Here is a 19,936-nt window from a genome sequence, read left to right on the forward strand (position 1 = left end):
TCGTTTTGTCACCAGATCCTTGAGGGTTCTGAGTAGCATTGAACAGGGCTCAGTAGGCATGGGCCAGACCCCAGCACATTGCAATGATTTGTATCTCCTTAGAATTGCCAGTCACAGCATACTTTTTCCAAATATTCTACTAATTTTTCAGGATTCAGCACCTGTTCAGGGGTGAAGTTCCAAAACACTGGAGGTACCCACCGTCCTAGGCATTTGCCAAAGCTATCCCACACACCCTGCCACTCATAACTATCCAGCCTTGGGGCAGAGCTCTGGATGATATTCTTAAATTGCTTACTAACCCTGGACAAGATCGAAACAATATTCCCAAGCAATACCAATACAAGTATCTTAACTACCCAAGGTTGTTCAAAATACTGAAAAGTTACTGTAATGAAGGAGGAAGCATTGTAGAAGAAAGTAGTGAAGGTACAATTCTGCATTTCCTCCATAAAAAACCTCTCAGAGGAAGAGGTATAATTGCGAATTGTCTCCATAAGATGATACCCGACATACAGTAACGGTTTCATTACAGCACTTAGATACCAAAATAAACCCAAGGTCACTGTTTTAATAACAAATCTCTCAGGCAAAACATCACCAATTAAAGCAGAGCACAGCAAACTGCAAAAACCAACACCGATCTTTAACATGTACGGCAAAAAAATGAGCATGGTGCAGATCAGGTAAACCAATGCTAGGAACAAATGGATCAATATCATGTCCCACAACTACTAACAGATCTAAATTCCTTAATACGCTCTGGTTAATCTGTTATTATCTCAAGCCCTTCGTGCCACACATTGGGCACCAAAAAGGACTGTCATGGTTTAGCCCCAGCCAGCAGCTAAGCACCACGCAGCTGCTCACTCACTTCCCCCGCCGGTGGGATGGGGGAGAGAATCGGAAGAGCAAAAGTAAGAAAACTCGTGGGTTGAGAGAAGAACAGTTTAATAATTGGAACAAAATAATAGTAATAATAATAATGAATTATAATGAGAAGGAAAAAAAACAACAAGAGAGAGAGAGAGGAACAAAACCCAAAGGAGGGAAAAAGGGGAAAAAATATATATAAAAAAATGATACAACCACTCACCACCCGCCGACCGATGCCCAGCCAGTCCCCGAGCAGTGATTGCTACCCCCCAGCCAACTCCCCCCAGTTTATATACTGGGCATGACATCCTATGGTATGGAATAGCCCTTTGGTCAGTTTGGATCAACTATCCTGGCTGTGCCCCCTCCCATTTCTTGGGCACCTGGCAGAGCATGGGGAGCTGAAGGGGGGGAAAGTCCTTGACCAATGTAAACACCGCTTAGTGACAGCCAAAACATCAGCGTGTTATCGATATTATTCTTATACTAAAATCCAAAGCACAGCACTATACCAGCTACTAGGAAGAAAATTAACTCTATCCCAGCTGAAACCAGGACACCCATGAAGGGATGTGCAGAGGAAAGGGGAGCACGGACAATGGACCTCTGCAAGGACAGAGCATGAGGTCACAGCTTGTGTGCCTGGTGCCGGCTGCTGCGGCATGAGTGTCTGTATCTTCCCCAAATCCAGTGTGTGTGGGGGCAGTGTGTGTGTATTCACTGGCATACTTCAATTCGGTGAGCAGGGGGGCCTGGGGTCTGGGCTAGCGTATCAGGTGGACTTGTGACTGTGGGGTGCCTGTGGGACAAGGGCGTGAGTGCCACATGTTTCATACTGAGCATTGAACTGGACCAGTCAGCGAGCAGGGGATGCGTGAAGTGGATAGGAGGGCCCAGGATGCAGGCAGGGGTGCCGGGTGGATAGAGGGGCCATACACTGAGGTTTTGGCAAGGTTTTGGCAGTGCAGGGCTGCAGGGGGGTCTCTGTGAGGAGAGGCCAGGAGCTGCCCTGTGCCAGACACAGCTGGCTCCAAAACAGATGCACAGCAGGACATGGCTGAGCCTGTCAGCCAGGCTGGTGATGCCTCAAGGAAAATGCTGTGCAGAAGAGTGTGACAGAGAGGAGTGAAGAAAAAATGTAGGAGAAACAACCCTGTAGACACCAAGGTCAGTAAAGAAGGGGAAAGAGGTGCTCCAGGCAGTGCAATGGATTCCTCTGCAACCTGTGAAGACCATGGTGAAGCAGGTTGAACCCCTCCCATGGAGGACCATGCTGGAGCAGGTATCTACACTGCAGCCTGTTGAGGACCTCATTCCACAGAGCAGGCAAATATGCCCTGAAGGAAGCTGCAGCCCATGGAGAGCCCACACTGGAGCACGCTCCTGACAGGAACTGTGGCTTATGGGGGACCCACACCGGAGCAGTCTTATCCTGAAGGACTCTAACCTGTGGAGAGGACCCATGCTGGAGCAGTTCATAAAGGACTGTATCCCATGGGAGGGACCCCACACTGGAGCAGGACAAAAGTGTGAGGATGGAGCAGCAGAGATGAAGTTATGAAGTTAGGTCAACCTCCAATCCCCATCCCCCCGTGTCACTTGACAGGGGAGGATGTAGAAGAATTGGGAATGAAGCTGAGCCTGGGAAGAAGGGGGGGGGAGGCGGGGGGGGGGAGATGTGTTAGTTTTTGGCTTTGTTTCTCACCATCCTACTCTATTTTTAATTGGCAATAAATAAAATTAATTTTCCCCAAGTGAGTCTATTTTGCCTGTGATGGTAACTGGTGAATGAGCTCCCTGTCTGTATCTTGACCCATGGGCTTTCCCATCTTATTTTCTCTCCCTGTCCTGCTAAGCAAGGGGAGTGACAGAGTGGCTGGGTGGGTGTCTGGCAGCCAGCCAAGGTTAACCCACCATAAGCGTAAATTCCAAGCAGGCCTACTATGTTATCACAGAAATAGTTAAGCACAAAAATGGCAAAAACTTGCATTAATTAGAATTTTCACTTTGGTCATGTCTGCCCTCTTCTAGTCACATCCATCAGACATACATCACAAGCTATTTCAATATTATCACAGTAGTAGTTAAGGTAAAAAGTAGGACACAAGCTCACATGTGCTTGTGAAAAATTACGCTCCTGAATCAAGTTCAAGCTATCAAATTCCAGTAAATGCTTACCATTGTCTGGGTGATCTTTTTTGGGAACTTCCACATGTTCTGCAGACTCTGAAGATTTACTGCATACTACTGCAAAAGAATCTTTGCCAGAATCAACTTCACTTTCATCATTACTCCACAATTCTCTGGTAAATTTATCATGGTCTGGATGTCTTTTAAAGTCATCATAGTCCTTCTTCAATCTAGACCTTGAAAATAACAAAACTAACTTTACTAAAGAATGACACTGTTTTTAACTTTTTTTTTTAATTTGTATTTGCTGCCATACAAAAAGTTGGTGTAGAATTAATTGCCTGTACCCTTCAAAAAATCACAGGGTAGCTCTGTCTGCAAGTCTCTGAAACCCAGAAAATGTAAAGTGACAGTAATGTCCCTTCCCTTGCCAAAACTGCATACTATGTCATTGAGCCCTCTAACAACAGGCAAAAAGACTGAGTCAAATATGACCATCACTGTTTTACTGCATCCATCTTCTATTTCTTTCTTCATCTTGCATTGTGACAAATGTACCTGTATGGACTTGCGTACGAATGGTAACAAGTCTACTCTTTCCTCTGAGGGCAACCACAACTAGAGAATTAAGTAAATCTTGTTTTTCTTAAATGCATCACGCTTTTGGCCCAGCTATGGGACGGTAATGTAACTTTCTCTTTTAAGAAAACTTTCCTATCTATGGGCCATTAGAACAGCTGCCACTGTCATTTCCATAGGCTCACACTCCACTAAAGAATGTGCATATGATGGAAATACATAGCCGCTTTACTCATCTGAACACTGTTCAGAAACACATTCACTTACCTTGGTACTCCTAAACTGCTACACATTTCCATTGTCCCTTCTTCTAAACTATTGTTTAGATGAGATCTATGGGGTATTTTAGTGTACAAATACAGTGAACTACAAGATTCAGCTGGTGGTAACCAACACAATATCCAGGAGGATTATTTAGCAAATAAATAAGTAGGATTATAGCAATTAGCACCTTGTGTGGAATAGAATCTAGACTCCGGTCTGGATCTAACCCTTATGACAGTAAGAATAAGATCTTAAATTTACCCATTCTTATGCGTTAAAATAACAGTTGTTTGCATTGAGTGCAGCAATGGCCAGCTGCTCTCTAAGGGATGGAGAGGGAGGAGCCAAGCATGATGTCACAGCTGGCAGGGCACGCACCTCACCAGCCAGGACATCATCCCACCACCCCTGAACGAGGGAGCAGGGCAGGCCTAGGGGTGGTAACCGAGTTCAACCAAGAGCCCAGATCAACAGGCAAGCTCCTGGTGCTGAGGCAGGTCTGAAGTCAATTCACAGGTTCAGATCAGGACCAGGTCCAGTGATGGCTGCCAGGGTCAGGATCCAGTCGAGTGATTTCTGGGCAGGTCCACAGTGACAATGCAGGTCCAAGGGCAGTCTAAGGGCCAGTCCAGATCAACAGGACCCATGACCAGGCAGGGTGACTGTTGTAGTTGAGCTGGAAACTGGCATTCCTACAGCAGAGACTGAAGGCTGCAGAATCACCTGAAATGAGGATCCTGGGCCCATGGGCAGGTGATGTGGATGGAGGCCCAGGTGAGGCTGGTCAGGGTCAGTAAGACCTAATAGTTTACTCACGGCTGTGACACTCTCACTGAGAGAAGGCAACCTTGAAGTCTGTATGAAGATGTAGTGCGGATGATACTTCAACTCTGTCATTAGGATGTTGAGCTTGAAGTCTAGGTGCGGAAGAACTACAGAGGGATACTAGGGAACCATAGGAGGACATCAGGGAACCACTACTGTACTAAAGTTCCGTATGGGAATTTCCTTTTTTCTTTTGAGGAACTTCTGCTGTGGGGCCAGTGAACAAATGTGATCAGTGGGCACGAGTAACCTTTCCTTTTAAACCTTGCTGCTATTCAAATACCATTCAATATTATACTCTGTCATAATTCTGAAAAGACCAGAGGACCTTTCAGAAGGGGAAAAAAAGGGATTTTGATCATAAAGAGTGTTCCTACTAATTAAAGACAACAAAAAAGGAAGGAAGGAAAACTCCAGACTCTTATTCCATATTGAGGTCTTGCACAGAAGGAAAGAGCTCTGCCCAGCCCTTGACAACCTAGAAGGCCAACACTGTCATTCAATTAGTAGATGTTAGCAGGTGGCTGAGACACCCTATAGGCACTGCAACTGCAGCTAGACTTGTGGTGGCACTGCTGTTTACACCAGCATAAGCAATCTTTACTCAGTTGCTTTTTGCATTTCACATGACACCTTTCTTCACCACTGTCATTGGTGCTACACAGCTGCCTAGCAGCTGCATAAGGAACAAGACCAAGACATGGATCTAGCCTCCCCCCACCCATCTCTCTTTCCTCTCCACAATTTGTAAAGATTGTTTTTCAGCTGGAGCTGTTCCCTGGTATACTAATGTGTCTGTCCAAACAGTTATTTCATGGAAATACCTAGGCTAGCATCCCTGAATAAACTAGGGTTACAGCCTAAAACATACACCCTGAGAAATATGAGTTAAGTTAATCTCAGAAATTATCCTCCACTCTAAGTGCATGCTTCTCTAGCTACCAGCACACATACATGTAAGACCTCAGCCACCCAGTTCCAGACTAAAATTTACTCATATCAGGCACACCTTATATATAGTACTTCAACACACTTTACATGACAGTTGCACTTCTGTATTCTATAACCACATTTAATAAACAAGCACTAATACTGGGCACTAAACCATTCCACAGTGGAACTTACATAAAGAATAAAACTGGAAACCCCATATACTGGCAATTGAAATCCTTTCTTAATAAGTATTACTATCTGCCAGGTTTCCAAAAGGAGTCTGAATTGCTACAGACAGGAAGAAATGAACAGCTATGGAAATTGAACAGAAAGGAGTACAAAAAGGCAAAACTTGTATTTTGGTCCATTATTTAAAGCTAAATGTTCAACAACACCCTAGATTTCCAAATAAGGATTTCAATTCATGCATGATATCCATAAAATGAGCTACTAAGGAACCAAATCTCAGTAGTTCTGTTTACTGTCTTTGGTGCTATGGTGTTGGTTTTTTTAAATATAATACCTTTTACACTTTTCAGAATTAGTTCTGCACCACGTAACTGTGCAAGTTGCTTCCTTCACACTCAACATGTAAGCAGCTGCCTAACTTTAACGTTCAAGCTTCTAATCGTTACTTGCTTTTTAAATATCCATGTGGCAAAACTAAGGTATGATTATAGCAACAGCTGTATGGCTAACAGACAACAACAGCACCAAGCTTCAAGACACAATGATGATACCAAGTCAACATCCAGTCTCTCCAGGATTTATAATCTGGGTAGCATCTTCACTGCTACTAATACTTGCCCTTACTAGATTTAAATCAGTCACCGCTTCACTGATATTTCTCTGACACACCTCATTCCAGATGCATTTCAAATTTACAGGGTCACAAAGACCTCAAAACAATGTTTTAAGAATTGCTTTGTGGAGAATTTGTTAACAACGAATTTAGGTAGCTTTAGACAGTAAGTAGTCTAACAAAGTATTCCAAGAAGCCCTGGTCTAGTTTTCTAGACAGAGGTTTTCAGCACCTCTTAACTAAGTAAACAGCAATACAAATCCTAGCTGGATTGTGATACAGCTATTGATAGGCACCCTTAAGCATTCTAGACCATTTTAGAGGAAAAAAGTATTAGCGGCTTAAACTGAACTTTATGTAGAGACAGTAAGTCTGGAACATAAAATAATTCTTCCAACTAAAGCGTTGCCAGTGCCTCACTCCTATCCTCAAAGTATTTACATTTAATTTATTTGAGAAGCCAACTTATTGATTAGTTTTTAAAGGTGAATTTTGTTCTCTTTTCCATCCCATGCACTATTGTTAAAAAAAGAGCAGCTAATTACCTGTTTCTTTGAAATGCTTTCATTAGCTTTGGTTCCCATGGTAACAGTTCATTAAGCAGTCGTATCAACGTACCATGCAATTCCTTTACTGCTTGCTTCCGGTGGTACCATCTTCCCTGCAAACACAAATACAATTTATTTACATTGCATTAGACCTGAATCTTGTTATATTGTATTAGTACTACAATAATCCTTGTACACTAATACAGCATATGAGGAAAATAACTGGAAGAAAAGATGAGTAAGTTTCACAGTTATATCTACCCTTAACCTACGTAAGACATTAATACTTCTACTTATTTGTATACAATAGAGAGATAATGTCCTAGTTAAAAAAGCAATACTGCAAGGATGTTCACTTTTTACAGGTCAAACTTAAAACTGAAGCAGAATGCTATGAACACACCATGTGTTTAAAATTACTTAAATGAGTAACTAACATAGGTAATAATCCATTCAGGTCATGGAAACCAACCAGGTATGTACACTTTTAATAGTTAGAGATAAAAGTTCTACAGAAAGTCTTACCATAATCTCATTTAACATAAGTGATATAATTTATATTATTATTATTTGCAAAAACAATTTACTACAATTTTCAGACATAAAAAACACACAGTTTTTGCATTACATTTTTGTATTTTATTCAAAGTTCTAGATAACGTTTTTTTAAAAGAAAAGTTTTGCAAATTGGTCATTTATGAAGTAACAGACTACGCAGCAGAGACCAGTTTTCCAACATAAAAGCTTTAAGTTTTAACTCAAATGTGTAGTTAAAAATAGTTCTCTTTTCCAAACTGATATATGTAATCTTATGATCTTCCATGAAGAATTCATGTTTTAATAAATCTGGAAAGGCTGAATGAGGATAAAAGACATTGGGAAATGACAATTAGCATGTATATACATATATACAGCATAACCATGGTGGCCATAATGCTGCAGACCACATCTCTTAACACTCTTAGATACCCCTTATAAGTATTTCTTCCCAGAACTTTATTCTCTAGTTTATTACATAAAAGACAGAACAATGCATATATATCTAACAGCTACAAAAAGAGATGTGGTATATTCTAGTACTTCTGCCACTCTACTAATTCTGTGCATTTTAGGTAAATGAGGATTTTATCTCTTGACTTGTCAGAGAGGATGTAAGACAGTAAAGAGACTATGGTCCTGCAAGAAAAAGAAGCAAGACTTGGGAACTTATGTATTTCATATACAATATTTAGCTTTTGACAGAGCTCATATCCTTCACAGCTTCCTGTGGTCCAGCACACCAAGAAATGTAGGGCAGGAAAAGCTGGATAAAGCTTGACATGGCTGCCTTTCATCAGTTTACAATAATGATTTTTCTATGGACTTTTGGAATAATTCCTTTCTATACATTTCAGCAGATCTCTCCAATGCACAGCAAGATCAGTCAGGCTGAATGCCTGTCTGAAGACCAGGTATCTATTTTTTATGGATAATCATTTACATGTTGCATAACGAAACAAATAGCTACTCCTTTATTCAATTAAAATTACAAAAGCAAAGATTTTAAGTAGGAAATTTAAGTAGGAAATAATGGTTAGTGTTGAACACACAGACAAGCCAGCAAACTGTATTCTAATGTCTTTCATTTGTGGCTATATTTGCACATGTAATGCACTGCAGCACAAAAGCTGACACTGAGCACTGCAACAGAAAACAGCCCTTGTGTATATTGTAGCCTACCAAGGTGTTTGGTATCACCCCCTAATGTTAGCAGTCAACAGAATTAATTGCTAACATATAAAAGAACATTATGAGCACAGATTTATCTTTCCTGTAAGATATACAAAACGTTTCACAGACAGTTTTAAAAGGATGAATTAATATACTACACAGTATTAGTGGATTGTATCAAAACAAAAATCAAAATGGCAAAAATAAACAATGCCACTACTATCAGGATACAGAAATGCTGTTATGTGCATTTGATATAGCAAAGAATGGGATGTGTGAAAATGTAGTATTAAAAAGATAAGAAAAATTAATATAGACTAAAACCAACAAGAAATTATTAATTTCTGAGACTCATTTATCTTTAAATAAGGCTAAAATCTTGGCTTAGGTAGAAAAAAAAGAGTATTTATGAGCCAGATAAATATCAGCCGACCACTGAGTACACTTTGAAGTGATAACTGTATCATGCATTGAATAGCCACACACAAGTAGAAGGCTTAGTCAAGAGCAGACTTCAAGACACTACTGCCTTCATTAACACTTCAAAGAAGAACAAATACAAGTAACTTTTTTCCTTGTTTACAAAAATGAACAAAAAAATAACCAATCCCCTGCCCCCCAAATTCTAGAGCTAGTTTTTAACAAAAATAGTGTCCTATGGATATAACCTCTAGAAAACTCCAAATTTGCTTCCAAATAATGTTAATGCCAATATTATAGCAACATAATTTTTAAAAATGTAAATTAATTATCTCCCTGTATCCCAATTACTCATTTTTCTTACTGGGGTTTAGGAGTTGACAATAAACCTGTTAGTAGAAATATACACAGATTTAAGCCATGAGAAGAATTTTCTTTCCTCAGAAACAGTCAGGACACAGAACTAATATGGGCCAAAAATGACTGGGCGGTGGGGGAGGAAGATCCTTATCTTTTAAATTATTGTGGTTCAGTTGGTTTTCTTGTGCAAACATGTAAGATTTCTGCAAAGCCCAGATGTTACACAAATTATCTATTATTCCTTAAATATTAAAATCGTAAAAAGGAAGGGACATAAACAGAAAATAACTGTAACCTTAAGACACATCACTACAAAATCTAGCATTACCTTTCCTACACAATTTCATTCTCTAACACAGTCTTCTGTTTTTCCCAGGGAAAAAAAGGCAAATCAATAATTGATAAAGCTATAACTTAACTCCCTAACTTCAGCATTACATAGCTGTCTACTAATTTCTACAGATTATAAACTTGCCTTTACAAATGTCTGTGTTGCAAACTCTTCTCAGTAATACCAAATGACATAACGCAGGAGAACAGATACAAACTGAAGCTTAGGAGGTTCAGGCTAGACCTTAGAAGGTATATTTTCATCAGAAACATATGGCATTAGAACAGGTTGTGCAGAGAAGCTGTTGAATCTCCATTCTTTCTTTCTTATTTTCAGAACTTGGCTAGTCAGGTCACAGATGACTTAGTACAGCACTGACAATAGTCCTGCTTCAAGGTGCGGAGACCTTCAAATGCCCCTCTCAACCACTGACTGCAGGGTTTCTTATGATGAAAGATAAAAGCCTCTCAGTATGACCTGATGTGTTATGAGATTAACAAATAAATGGAATGCAACACCTGATGGCACAGAAGGAACTGACCACAGCAGAGTAGCCATGACTGTTCCACTCAAAGTAATCAAAATATAGCTGTTCAGAAAATTCCATGAGGAGTGGTTTAGTGTAACAGCAGGGTCAGTACAAAGGAATAGCTGTTACAGTCCTGTAGTTCAGTCCTCTTGTCAACAAGGGGTCTGTAGAAATGGAGATCTGGATGCACTGCCTTCTGGTGTTTATGAAATCCAGCAGGATTTTATTAGTAGACATGAACTAAAATTATCCAGCTACATAAACCCAAGACAGTACTTCAGAGGCAAACACCAGTCTTTCTCTATCACTGAAGAGCTTGCTTTTAATAGACGTGTGAAGAAACGCTTCCCCTTCAATTTACTTGAGCTAATTCTAAGTTTGATAAAACCCTGCATTCCTAACTGATTATTTAAATAGAAATATCCAGTACCTAACTTGGGTGTATACTGAGTTATGTTCTTATATGGTCTGTAATTCACATTCCCAGTATCACTTCTTCTATACCTTGGATCTGACTTCTAGCTACTATCTTGTTTCAGGTAGTGACAAAAAACCCACTATTTTCTTCTGGAAACACAATGTAAGGTATTAGCAACAGAACAAAAGAGAAAAAAGGCCTAGACAGAGGACAAGTATAAAATGTGACTTTCATTTGTGTTAAGTTACAAGTAAATTTTAAAAATGCAAACACAATAAAAATACATTTTAGAAATGGGCTGAATGTTTCCATATAAACAGAGACATTCAACACATTCTCAGCCGAAAACTTACCTTTAAAATAAGGTTTCTGACATCCAGAGCAGCCAGGAAATGCTGACTCCACTCTCCGTGATGCCCCAACATACACTATTCTGGCATACTCATCATGGAACCCCAAAGCAGACTGGAGCCAGGATATGGATATATGGGGTAAGGACTGAACTTTATAAGGGAGTTGTTGTTTTGTTTTTAAATAAACACACACACACACAACCACAATATTATGCAGTTTTATAAGATTTTCTTTAATCTTTACTTTATATCCCAGGGACATAAAATAAAGAAAATTAGAAGTCTTATAAAACCATGCAATATTGTTGAAAAGGGGTGGTGGTGGAGGGAGAAAACTTACCTTACCCTTAATAGGCCTGCTCCATTCTGCAGCGGGGTTCTGTGGTATGTGTGACATCACCAGTCTAGCGTTTTCTAGTGATGTCACACAGAGAGGGAGTTGGTGATCTGCAGCTGCTTTGGACATCAGATACCTAAAGAAAAGAGATCAATAACTTTTTCAATTCAGATATGGATTGATATTGAATGTTCTTATTAACCAATTTATGGGCCAAATACTAGAATTTCAGACACTTACTTCAATGGCAGTTTTGACCAAGTAAGAATGCATGATAAGCTTATGTATTCATAGTATACAAACACATATATAATTGAAAGTGTTTTCATTTTGAAAATGATTAGAGTTATCTTCTACAGTAAAAGTTCCTGAAAGTCAGTATCTTGTATTTTACTTTCAGCAACGTCATTCTGAATATTATAAATATCTATCAACAGCTACCCTCTGATGCTATTTGAAGACTGAGTCTGAATATAGTCAGGACGAATGACTTGTAGTAAATTGTAAAACAAATTCACTCATGACATCTCTTCATCAATTTTACCTTTAAGCATTTACTGGCAACTAATGAAAAGATATTTTAGATCAGCCCTCAAACTTTCTTTTTTTTTTTAAAAACAGGCTTCAGCTTGCACTTCCATGATCTAGATATCTGATCATGCCAGGCTATATCCTAAAATAGTATCCCATACTCTCTTATTAAACATTGCAAACAAATTAAGTAAAAAAAAAAAAAAAAGGCAATAAATGTCTTGCTACTGAGAGTGTCTTAATCTCATGATTTAGTTCATTGCTATGAAATGGACTTTTCATTCAGGCATTTAGCCACATGTTCTAATTTTCTTTAGGCAATATTACTACACGATCATCATTGCATTGATCAATCTACCACATTTATTTTAAAGATATAAAATACAAAAACAGAGGAGAAAGTTTATTATCAGGATGATGTTAGTATCGTTTTGAACCTAGCTCAGAACAGTGAAATTGCCCAGCACTGAACTGTCACATTTTACTCTTCATTAGAAGAACTTCAAGATACTAACTTATCCTTCCATAACTCATGAAGAAACTGCATATATGCAGTACCTTAAACTATTTACAAAAAAGTAAATTTTAAGCTGTGTCTTTTAAGCTATTATGGATCTTACTTAACTCCCTTTCATACAGATGAATTTTGCATCTTCTTAACTCTGGATATATCAGTATTTCTCTATTCTTCAGCTGAACATCTTAAAATCAGCTGTTTTGTTACAACTGTGTGCTGACAGGAATGCCTTGAATAATTTTTTCAAAATAATATACTAACTGACCAAAATCCAAAGCACTGTGAAATGTTCTGAATATACAGTAGTATCTCTACAACAAAAATGTTCCGGATTAAATGTATGAGTACACATTCACATTTGATGCAGAATCCACACTTCCACATTTGGAACTGTAGAAAGGTACATGATAAAAGTGGCTTAAGGAAAGCTTCTCAGCAAACTTTTATTGGAGGGGCTAGCCACACAAGGAAAAGCATGAAAGATCATGGGAAGCTAAGACAAAACAGTTGTGAAAAAACTAGATGATATAGACAAAGAGAGATACTGGAGCAGCTAAGAAAAACTGAAGACTGGGACAAAAATATTGAAAGCTAGTGAGATGAGCAGAAGACAGAAATACCAGAGAAGAAAAAGTAATTATTGTGGAGAAGATTTGAAAATTTGAAGCCTAAAATTGGCTTTATTCATTCATATTATACAATTAAACAGCTGGTTGACAACTAAATAGCTGGTTGGATTTCCAAAAGCTCCACATGCTCAATCTCTCCTCAGAAGTACAGAAAACTGCATGGATGTAAATGTGTAAATTTCAGACTCAAAATTCAACATTGTGGGCTCATATCAATGTTTTTAAAAGATCCAGGCAAGCCAGAGAGAAACAGTAACAGGTTATTTGGAAGTGACTAAAGTACAAGTCAAGTTTTTGGGACAAAGAGTGGAAAAAGAGAATATGTTAGATATGTTACAGATGAAGATGCATAGTAACATGGAACCTAAACTGAAATGACAAGAAAATGTTTCAGCTGCAAGACTTCAAGCAGGTCTATTAAAATTCTGTTATCCTAAATATTTATTGGAATAAGGATCTCTTCATCTGCAGTTTAAACCTGCAAATGTGTGTGCAAACACAGATTTCTCAGACTATAGTATTATTTGTTTGCATGTACATTTAGGTAAATATAGTAATACAGATCAAAACAAGTATAACCAAAAAGTCCTTACATGCAAAAGTCTCAAGCATGGTACATTTTTTAGTGGGGAGGGGGGGAAGAGGCCAGGAGAAGAGGAGGGAGGAATGGGGAGAAGGAAGTTCACCTCCTGCTAAGAAGTGAAGAAGATTTAACTCAGTAATAATTAAGTTTCCACAGGGCCCAAATAAGAAGACACAGTAAGTTTTTCCACTTTATTGTTTGTAAAGTTGAGGTCTGATTCACTAAAATGTTATTAAGAGCCCTAATCTATTTTTGACAGTTACATGAATTTCTGCTGAGCATTCTTGGGAAGTCCCTGTACAGTCTTGTCTAAACATCATTTCTCTACCAAACATTTGCAAACATATGGCAATATTTCCCATTTCTTTACTGTACACAGAGAAAATATTTTATAAACTTTTATTTAGCAAATGAGTCACTTTGCATTATTTTTGCCATATATTAGCTTTTTTTTTTTTTTAAAGTGTAGCAAATCAATAAAAAAACCCCAGAAAACAGTCTCTTCTTAGTTTAGATACTTCCACTTCCTCTGAAAAATTTAACAGCAGCCTGTTTGGAATTTCACAAAAAGCAGACACAGAAAATATTATGTTCCATCCTGGCCCAATGTATTCCTTTGGATAGCCTCAGTATCCTACAAATGAATTTAAGTCTGAGGTTCTAAATATTCCTGACCTGAACTCGTGGGTTTTTAACTCTGAATTTTCAGGTGCACTCCAAAATACATATTTCTGCAGATGATATGGACTATGAGCTGCAGAAAACCTCAGTTTGCTTTCAGTCCTTCTGACTCACCTGCTTATAAGATATATCCACTCCCAAATATAGACAAAAACATTCACCTGTCTTGGGAAGTACAACTGTCTAATTAAAACTTTCTGGAACAACATTAGAAGATGGCAGAACCCAAAGCCTTTATAAAGGAAGTTTTTACTACTAAGTCGAGAACATCAGTGTGTTACAAACCTCTGCAAAACAGTAAAATCTTCAATGCATCTTCCCCACACCCTAATTAGTTGTGAACTTGGTTGGTGCCCTTTGACTAATTCTCCTTTCCTTCACCTTTGTCTGACTTTTCTCTCCCTGGAGGGAGAGTCTGGTCTCCTCAGGGAGGTACTGCCCTTTATTCATTTTAACCTTGTCAACTTAACTGTGGGAATCCTCGGCTCCAGCCTCCCTTCTCACTCCCCAGACAGCTATGCACTTACCAATCAGAGTTGCAGGAAATGATTCAAATCCAATGGCGGTACCAAAATAAAGTCTTGCATTTCAATAAACAAGGGTTCTTTCAATGTTTATGTTCTCTCCAAGACAATCTATGCTTTAACATAATCAGAACAGGGTCTAGAATTAACTATCCTTGTCAAAACAGTTCATTTTACAATAAACGTGCTTCCTGCAAAGTCAGCTTGCAAAATGACATCTGCAAAAAAGCCTGAAGTTCACTATTTGATACAACTATCTGCAATCCTGTCAGTTTCATACTACATAATGGCACGAAAGGATTTAAAAAAAAATCAAGTTCTGTGATGATATGCAACAGTTAAATACATACAAACTGATCCACAGAATAGCTTAATTAACAGTTTCACACAAAAAACCAATGACTTCATATCACAAGAGAAGCTGATTCTCTGAAAGGCAGTAAATAGATTTCCATCCACTCTGCAACTCCCACTGATTTTACCTGACACAAAAGACAACAGAGAAAAATGGGATCCAAAATGTCAGAAACTGATAGCTGTTATCTTGTGTACTGATCAGGATATAAGATGCTACTTCACCTCTCTTCTCATAAAAGAAATTTCATATATTAGACGAAGCTTTTATGTTATCCTAAATATATTAGCAAAATGCTTCACTACCACGTATGTTTGTCGAAATTATTTTTTCATCAATACCAGTGCAAGTAGATGTTTAAGTGGAATTAGACTTTGCATGTCTTGATCAATTGGCTAGCTATAGCAAATTTCTAAGAGCTCACATTCAACTAAACTGTCATGCTATATATACAGTCTAAATTTTCAGCAAACATGATGTAAAAATGCAATAAAATCAATAGGATTTTTAGCCAATATGTCAACTTCAGATTTATAATTGTCTGCTGACTGCTTGTAACCTCCCCCACATCTATAACAGTATTAGCAACAAAACAGACATAATTTTTACTAGAATCTAATTCTTGTTACTGTAAATTCTGTGTTTTTTTCTGTTAATTCCATTTTTACTCTATGTTTTAGTCACACTGCTTTCAAGTGAAAGGATGTCACTTCATGCATCCTAAGGAACATACCAAAGCTAGAATACATTTTAGCTTAGACATTCCTTAGGGAGCCACCCAGGATGACACTAGGGAGTCATCCTTTCACTAGACAGGGCACAGAACATTAGACTCAAGTCCTTCAAGTCGCCTTTCTGTACCTCCTGCTTTCTGATTTCTAGTCAGGCACTCAAATAAATAGTAAATCTGACTAACTTATTCTCTCCTCACGCTCTTGAAATGTAGTAAGCAGTAAGGAGAGGAACTGTTTAGTAGCTGAAGGGATAGACTTTTTAGAGCACCCCGATTGTAACATCACATACAACTTCACCAGCTACAAAATGGCACTTTTCCTGTCAAAAGCAGTCCCACTTTCTTTTACCCCCAGATGCTCATTCCTGTCCTTACAATGACCCCTCAAACTGTGGCAGAACACAAGCACAGGTATTTGTGCAACTGCATGATAAATTGCACTAGAAAACTGATTGGGGTTACAAACACAGCAACAGTAAAAAAGTAGTTAGGTTTATCACAGACTAACTCTCTCACCATGCAGCTGAACAAAGAATTTTTCTACCCTCTCTCATGGGGTGGCCAGAAGATATAAGCTGCCAGAGCCACAGAGAGTAGGAACTATTTATTTGGCAGCAGTTTTGGCTTATTTCAGTTGAAAGCGTATGTGAAATTGCAGCCTCGCTTCAGAACTGTGGCTAGAGTTCAAGAGCAAAGCAGTCCAGGAAGAGATAATATTGAATTGAACTTCTGTTTAAAATTAAAGAACTGAGGTCAAATTTCATTTTCCTCTCTAAACAGTTATGGCAAATTGGCACTAAGGCAAATCTCATCATTGTTAAAAGAAACTCACCAGTAACGAAGCAAAAGTGCAAGACTGTTTAAATGGAAAAATATTACTCATAGCTAATTCAAAAGATAATACAGGTGTACAGAAGAGTACAGAACCAAATTGTTTTAATCAACCAAACAGTGAAAATCTTTTCCAACAGGTTTATTATTTCCTTGTTATAGGAGAAACTGGTAGTAATGCCTACACTTAAAATTACCCATGGCTTTCCATTACATAACCCTGTTCTAATTTGCTTTTAACTTGCCAAACAACTTGTTTGGGCTAAAAGTCTCTCATATCGTTTGTTGGCTCACGCTGATGTTCTGAAAAGTGTCAGATACAACCAGTCCAACTACCTAAAAAAATGTGGGAAAACAGTAAGTTTACTCATGTTAAAGAAGTCTTACAGCTCAGCTCTTTCATTACAGCCCCCAGTACTTCCAAGTTCTGGAGAAGGAATTCCTTTTACGTACTCTAGAATGGTCTCCTAGGAAACAAAGGGCAGTTAGGACTAAGGAAAAGGTTACACTTTGAAGTCTTAATATAAATCAGACAAGCTGTATTTCTAATATGTGTTAGTATTTAATGTAAGTTTTAAAGCTTGCCTTGAGGGTTTCTCTCAGTAGCATGTGCTAACAACTACTCAAACTGGAATTACCAAGCAGGTTAGTCATGAAGAAGAAAGATTCCTATAGCTTCCCCTAGGTCACCATGCAAACAAACAAAAAAAAATCAATAAAGTTACCACAAAGTAGTAACACCACCACCATCTTCGGGTCAAAACAAGAAAGAAGTCCATGAACAGCATCAAAATGAATACCATCATATTAAAATTAGCTTTCACATTAGGTCAAATTTCCATTATTAAATTAGAACAATGTTTTACTTAATAAGACTAGGCACTTCAGAAAAGCTGAAACAAACTATTCTGGATGCTTCTGAAACTGCCACTGTCATCTGTGTCAGAGCTGAAGAATGAAAACCTGCATTTCCTCCAGTTTTTAAGATATCTAACCTAATTACACATGGTGTTAGACATCAAAAATGAAATTCTAATGACTTCCCTTGCAAAGTGAAACCTCGTTTTAGCAAGTCAAGTTTATTGACTATTCATCTAATTTAACATCTTTGTATTTTTTAAAAAGTGGATATGAAATTTGCCTATTATTTTTTAAAAATCAATACTTCACTTTACTGTTTCCTTATAATCACTTCTTCAGCAATTAATCCTAGACTTTTTTCTTTACATAAAATTACTAACAACACAAGTGTTTACAGACCCAGAATCATGATCTGATAGATCTATACAAGAACACAGAAAAATTGTCCTTACCTCACAACTTCTGAATGCTGAATGAGTTGTATCTTAACTCCCCTGTACTTAAGTGTTTGGTTTTTTTTAAGATGGTGCGATTAGAACTAAACATAGTATACCTGCTGAAGTCATGCAACTTATTTACATAATGACATTATCAGATTTCAGTTCAAAGAGCAATTATGACATATTTAGCATTTGTCTACCCTTGAAGAAGTCTTGTTGGTACAGTTTTACTAGTAGACTAAAAGTCTCACCTATATGAATATTATTGATATGCTGATATGTACTCTCATTTTTGGCTTTTTCTTCTATTGTTGACATAGCCTTTCTGATAACCTCCTGACCACCTTATCATAAAACCAATTTGCAGTTTAGCAACTACAAAATAATTTCAAGTTAAGTCTGTTTTTATTCCTTTGGCTATTTTAACAATTATTACGCTAAGTGTCTGCACTGAAATTAGTCTTTCAGAGTCCTAATTTATATTGCCCCTCACCTACCAGATCTCTCTCCCCTATTTAAATAATTTGAGAATAAATTATTTCTGCAGGACACTAAAGACATCCACAGAAATTAGCAGCATAATTTCTAAGGTTTTGAAAAAGCAACATTTTTAACTACTACTGTTCATAGAAATGCCACAGAAATGCCTACCAAAGTTTTAATAAACAAAACTGCAATGAAAAAGAGTAGTAAGAGTTGGCTGTAGAGGGCCATTTAAATGAGTACTATTTACATCTTTAAAACCATCCACCATCTTGATGAGAATCACTGCCTCCTACAAAACCCCAAACGTGTTGGATTCTCTTGTCTAACCGTTATTCTTTTGAGGTTTTCAGCTGCATAGACTGAGTGATCCAGTGTACATCAGTAAAATTTGTATCTCAATCTGGTATCAAAAGCCAGATAGCATGCTTTCCTGTACAACGTACTTGAATAAAAATTAAACAAAGCCAATTTTAGTAACTGACTTGCAAACAAAAGGAGTTAGGAATCCTAATAAGCAATGTAAGAGTCAGCTCATAAGAAGATCTGATCAGCACTGTGCAGGCAGATATGAGAACTCTATCCTGTAATTGCTTGATGGGTAAGAGTTTGTCCTCAGGGAAGAATGGTCACATGTTTAATAGAAATGAACTACTCCTAAGATATTACCACTATCCACATTTTATTTTGGCAGTGAAAAGTGTTAACACAGTTACTGAATTTGATTATCATAAAAACATTGTGAAGAGAGCACTATATACAGAAAAGATTAAAATTACAGTCTCCAGGTATCAACCTTATAAGGCTTCATGCAGTTACTCAACAGGAATAAAATCTTTAGTTGACAGGCCTCAGCAAATAACTGGCACCCTTTTATACCCATACAAGAGAAAGCTTTTAATGTCACATACCGATTTCTTTTTAATGTCCTCCAGATCTTTGAGTTCATTCTCAATCTTTGTGATTAATTCCCTGAGTTCATCAAGATTAGTGCAAATAAGCTAAAAAACAAATGAACACAAACACTTGGTAATGTGGGACTTGGAAAATGTACAATGAAGTTAAATAAAATCTAAAAGCACATGTTATTACTTAGTGCCACCATTTTATTTTTATTTTTTTATAGCATTTTTAAATCTAAAAAAATAGGACTTTTTGAAAGGAAGAAAATCTAGTAAGAAAATACGTCACTCTTCAGACATAAACCTTATCTCTGCCTGTAAGCTTCCATTTCAAAATGAAGGTATTTTCTTAAAACTTCTGTGAATGACAACTACCAAATTTGTCTCAAGTATAGCAATGAGTTGGAACAGGTTTGAGTACCAAACAACTCCCTGGTGAATTAAAGTGGAT

At 37.8% G+C, this 19,936-nt stretch overlaps 1 protein-coding gene across 5 annotated transcripts in view; it reads right to left on the reverse strand.

Moving 5' to 3' along the window:
* Positions 1-19,936, reverse strand: part of BRD10 (bromodomain containing 10) — a 189,949-nt gene that overhangs the window by 10,571 nt on the left and 159,442 nt on the right. For 4 of the 5 annotated variants that reach the window (XM_075488359.1, XM_075488362.1, XM_075488361.1 and 1 more), the window contains 3 exons: positions 19,495-19,584; positions 6,955-7,070; positions 3,055-3,242 (listed from right to left, as the gene is read on the reverse strand). In XM_075488359.1, the coding sequence (XP_075344474.1) occupies positions 3,055-3,242; positions 6,955-7,070; positions 19,495-19,584 (394 nt within the window). The remainder of the gene's footprint in view (positions 1-3,054; positions 3,243-6,954; positions 7,071-19,494; positions 19,585-19,936) is intronic. The other variant, XM_075488360.1, reaches the window with a different exon arrangement.

This window comes from Mycteria americana, chromosome Z (assembly GCF_035582795.1).
Source record: "Mycteria americana isolate JAX WOST 10 ecotype Jacksonville Zoo and Gardens chromosome Z, USCA_MyAme_1.0, whole genome shotgun sequence".
Classification (NCBI taxonomy): domain Eukaryota; kingdom Metazoa; phylum Chordata; class Aves; order Ciconiiformes; family Ciconiidae; genus Mycteria; species Mycteria americana.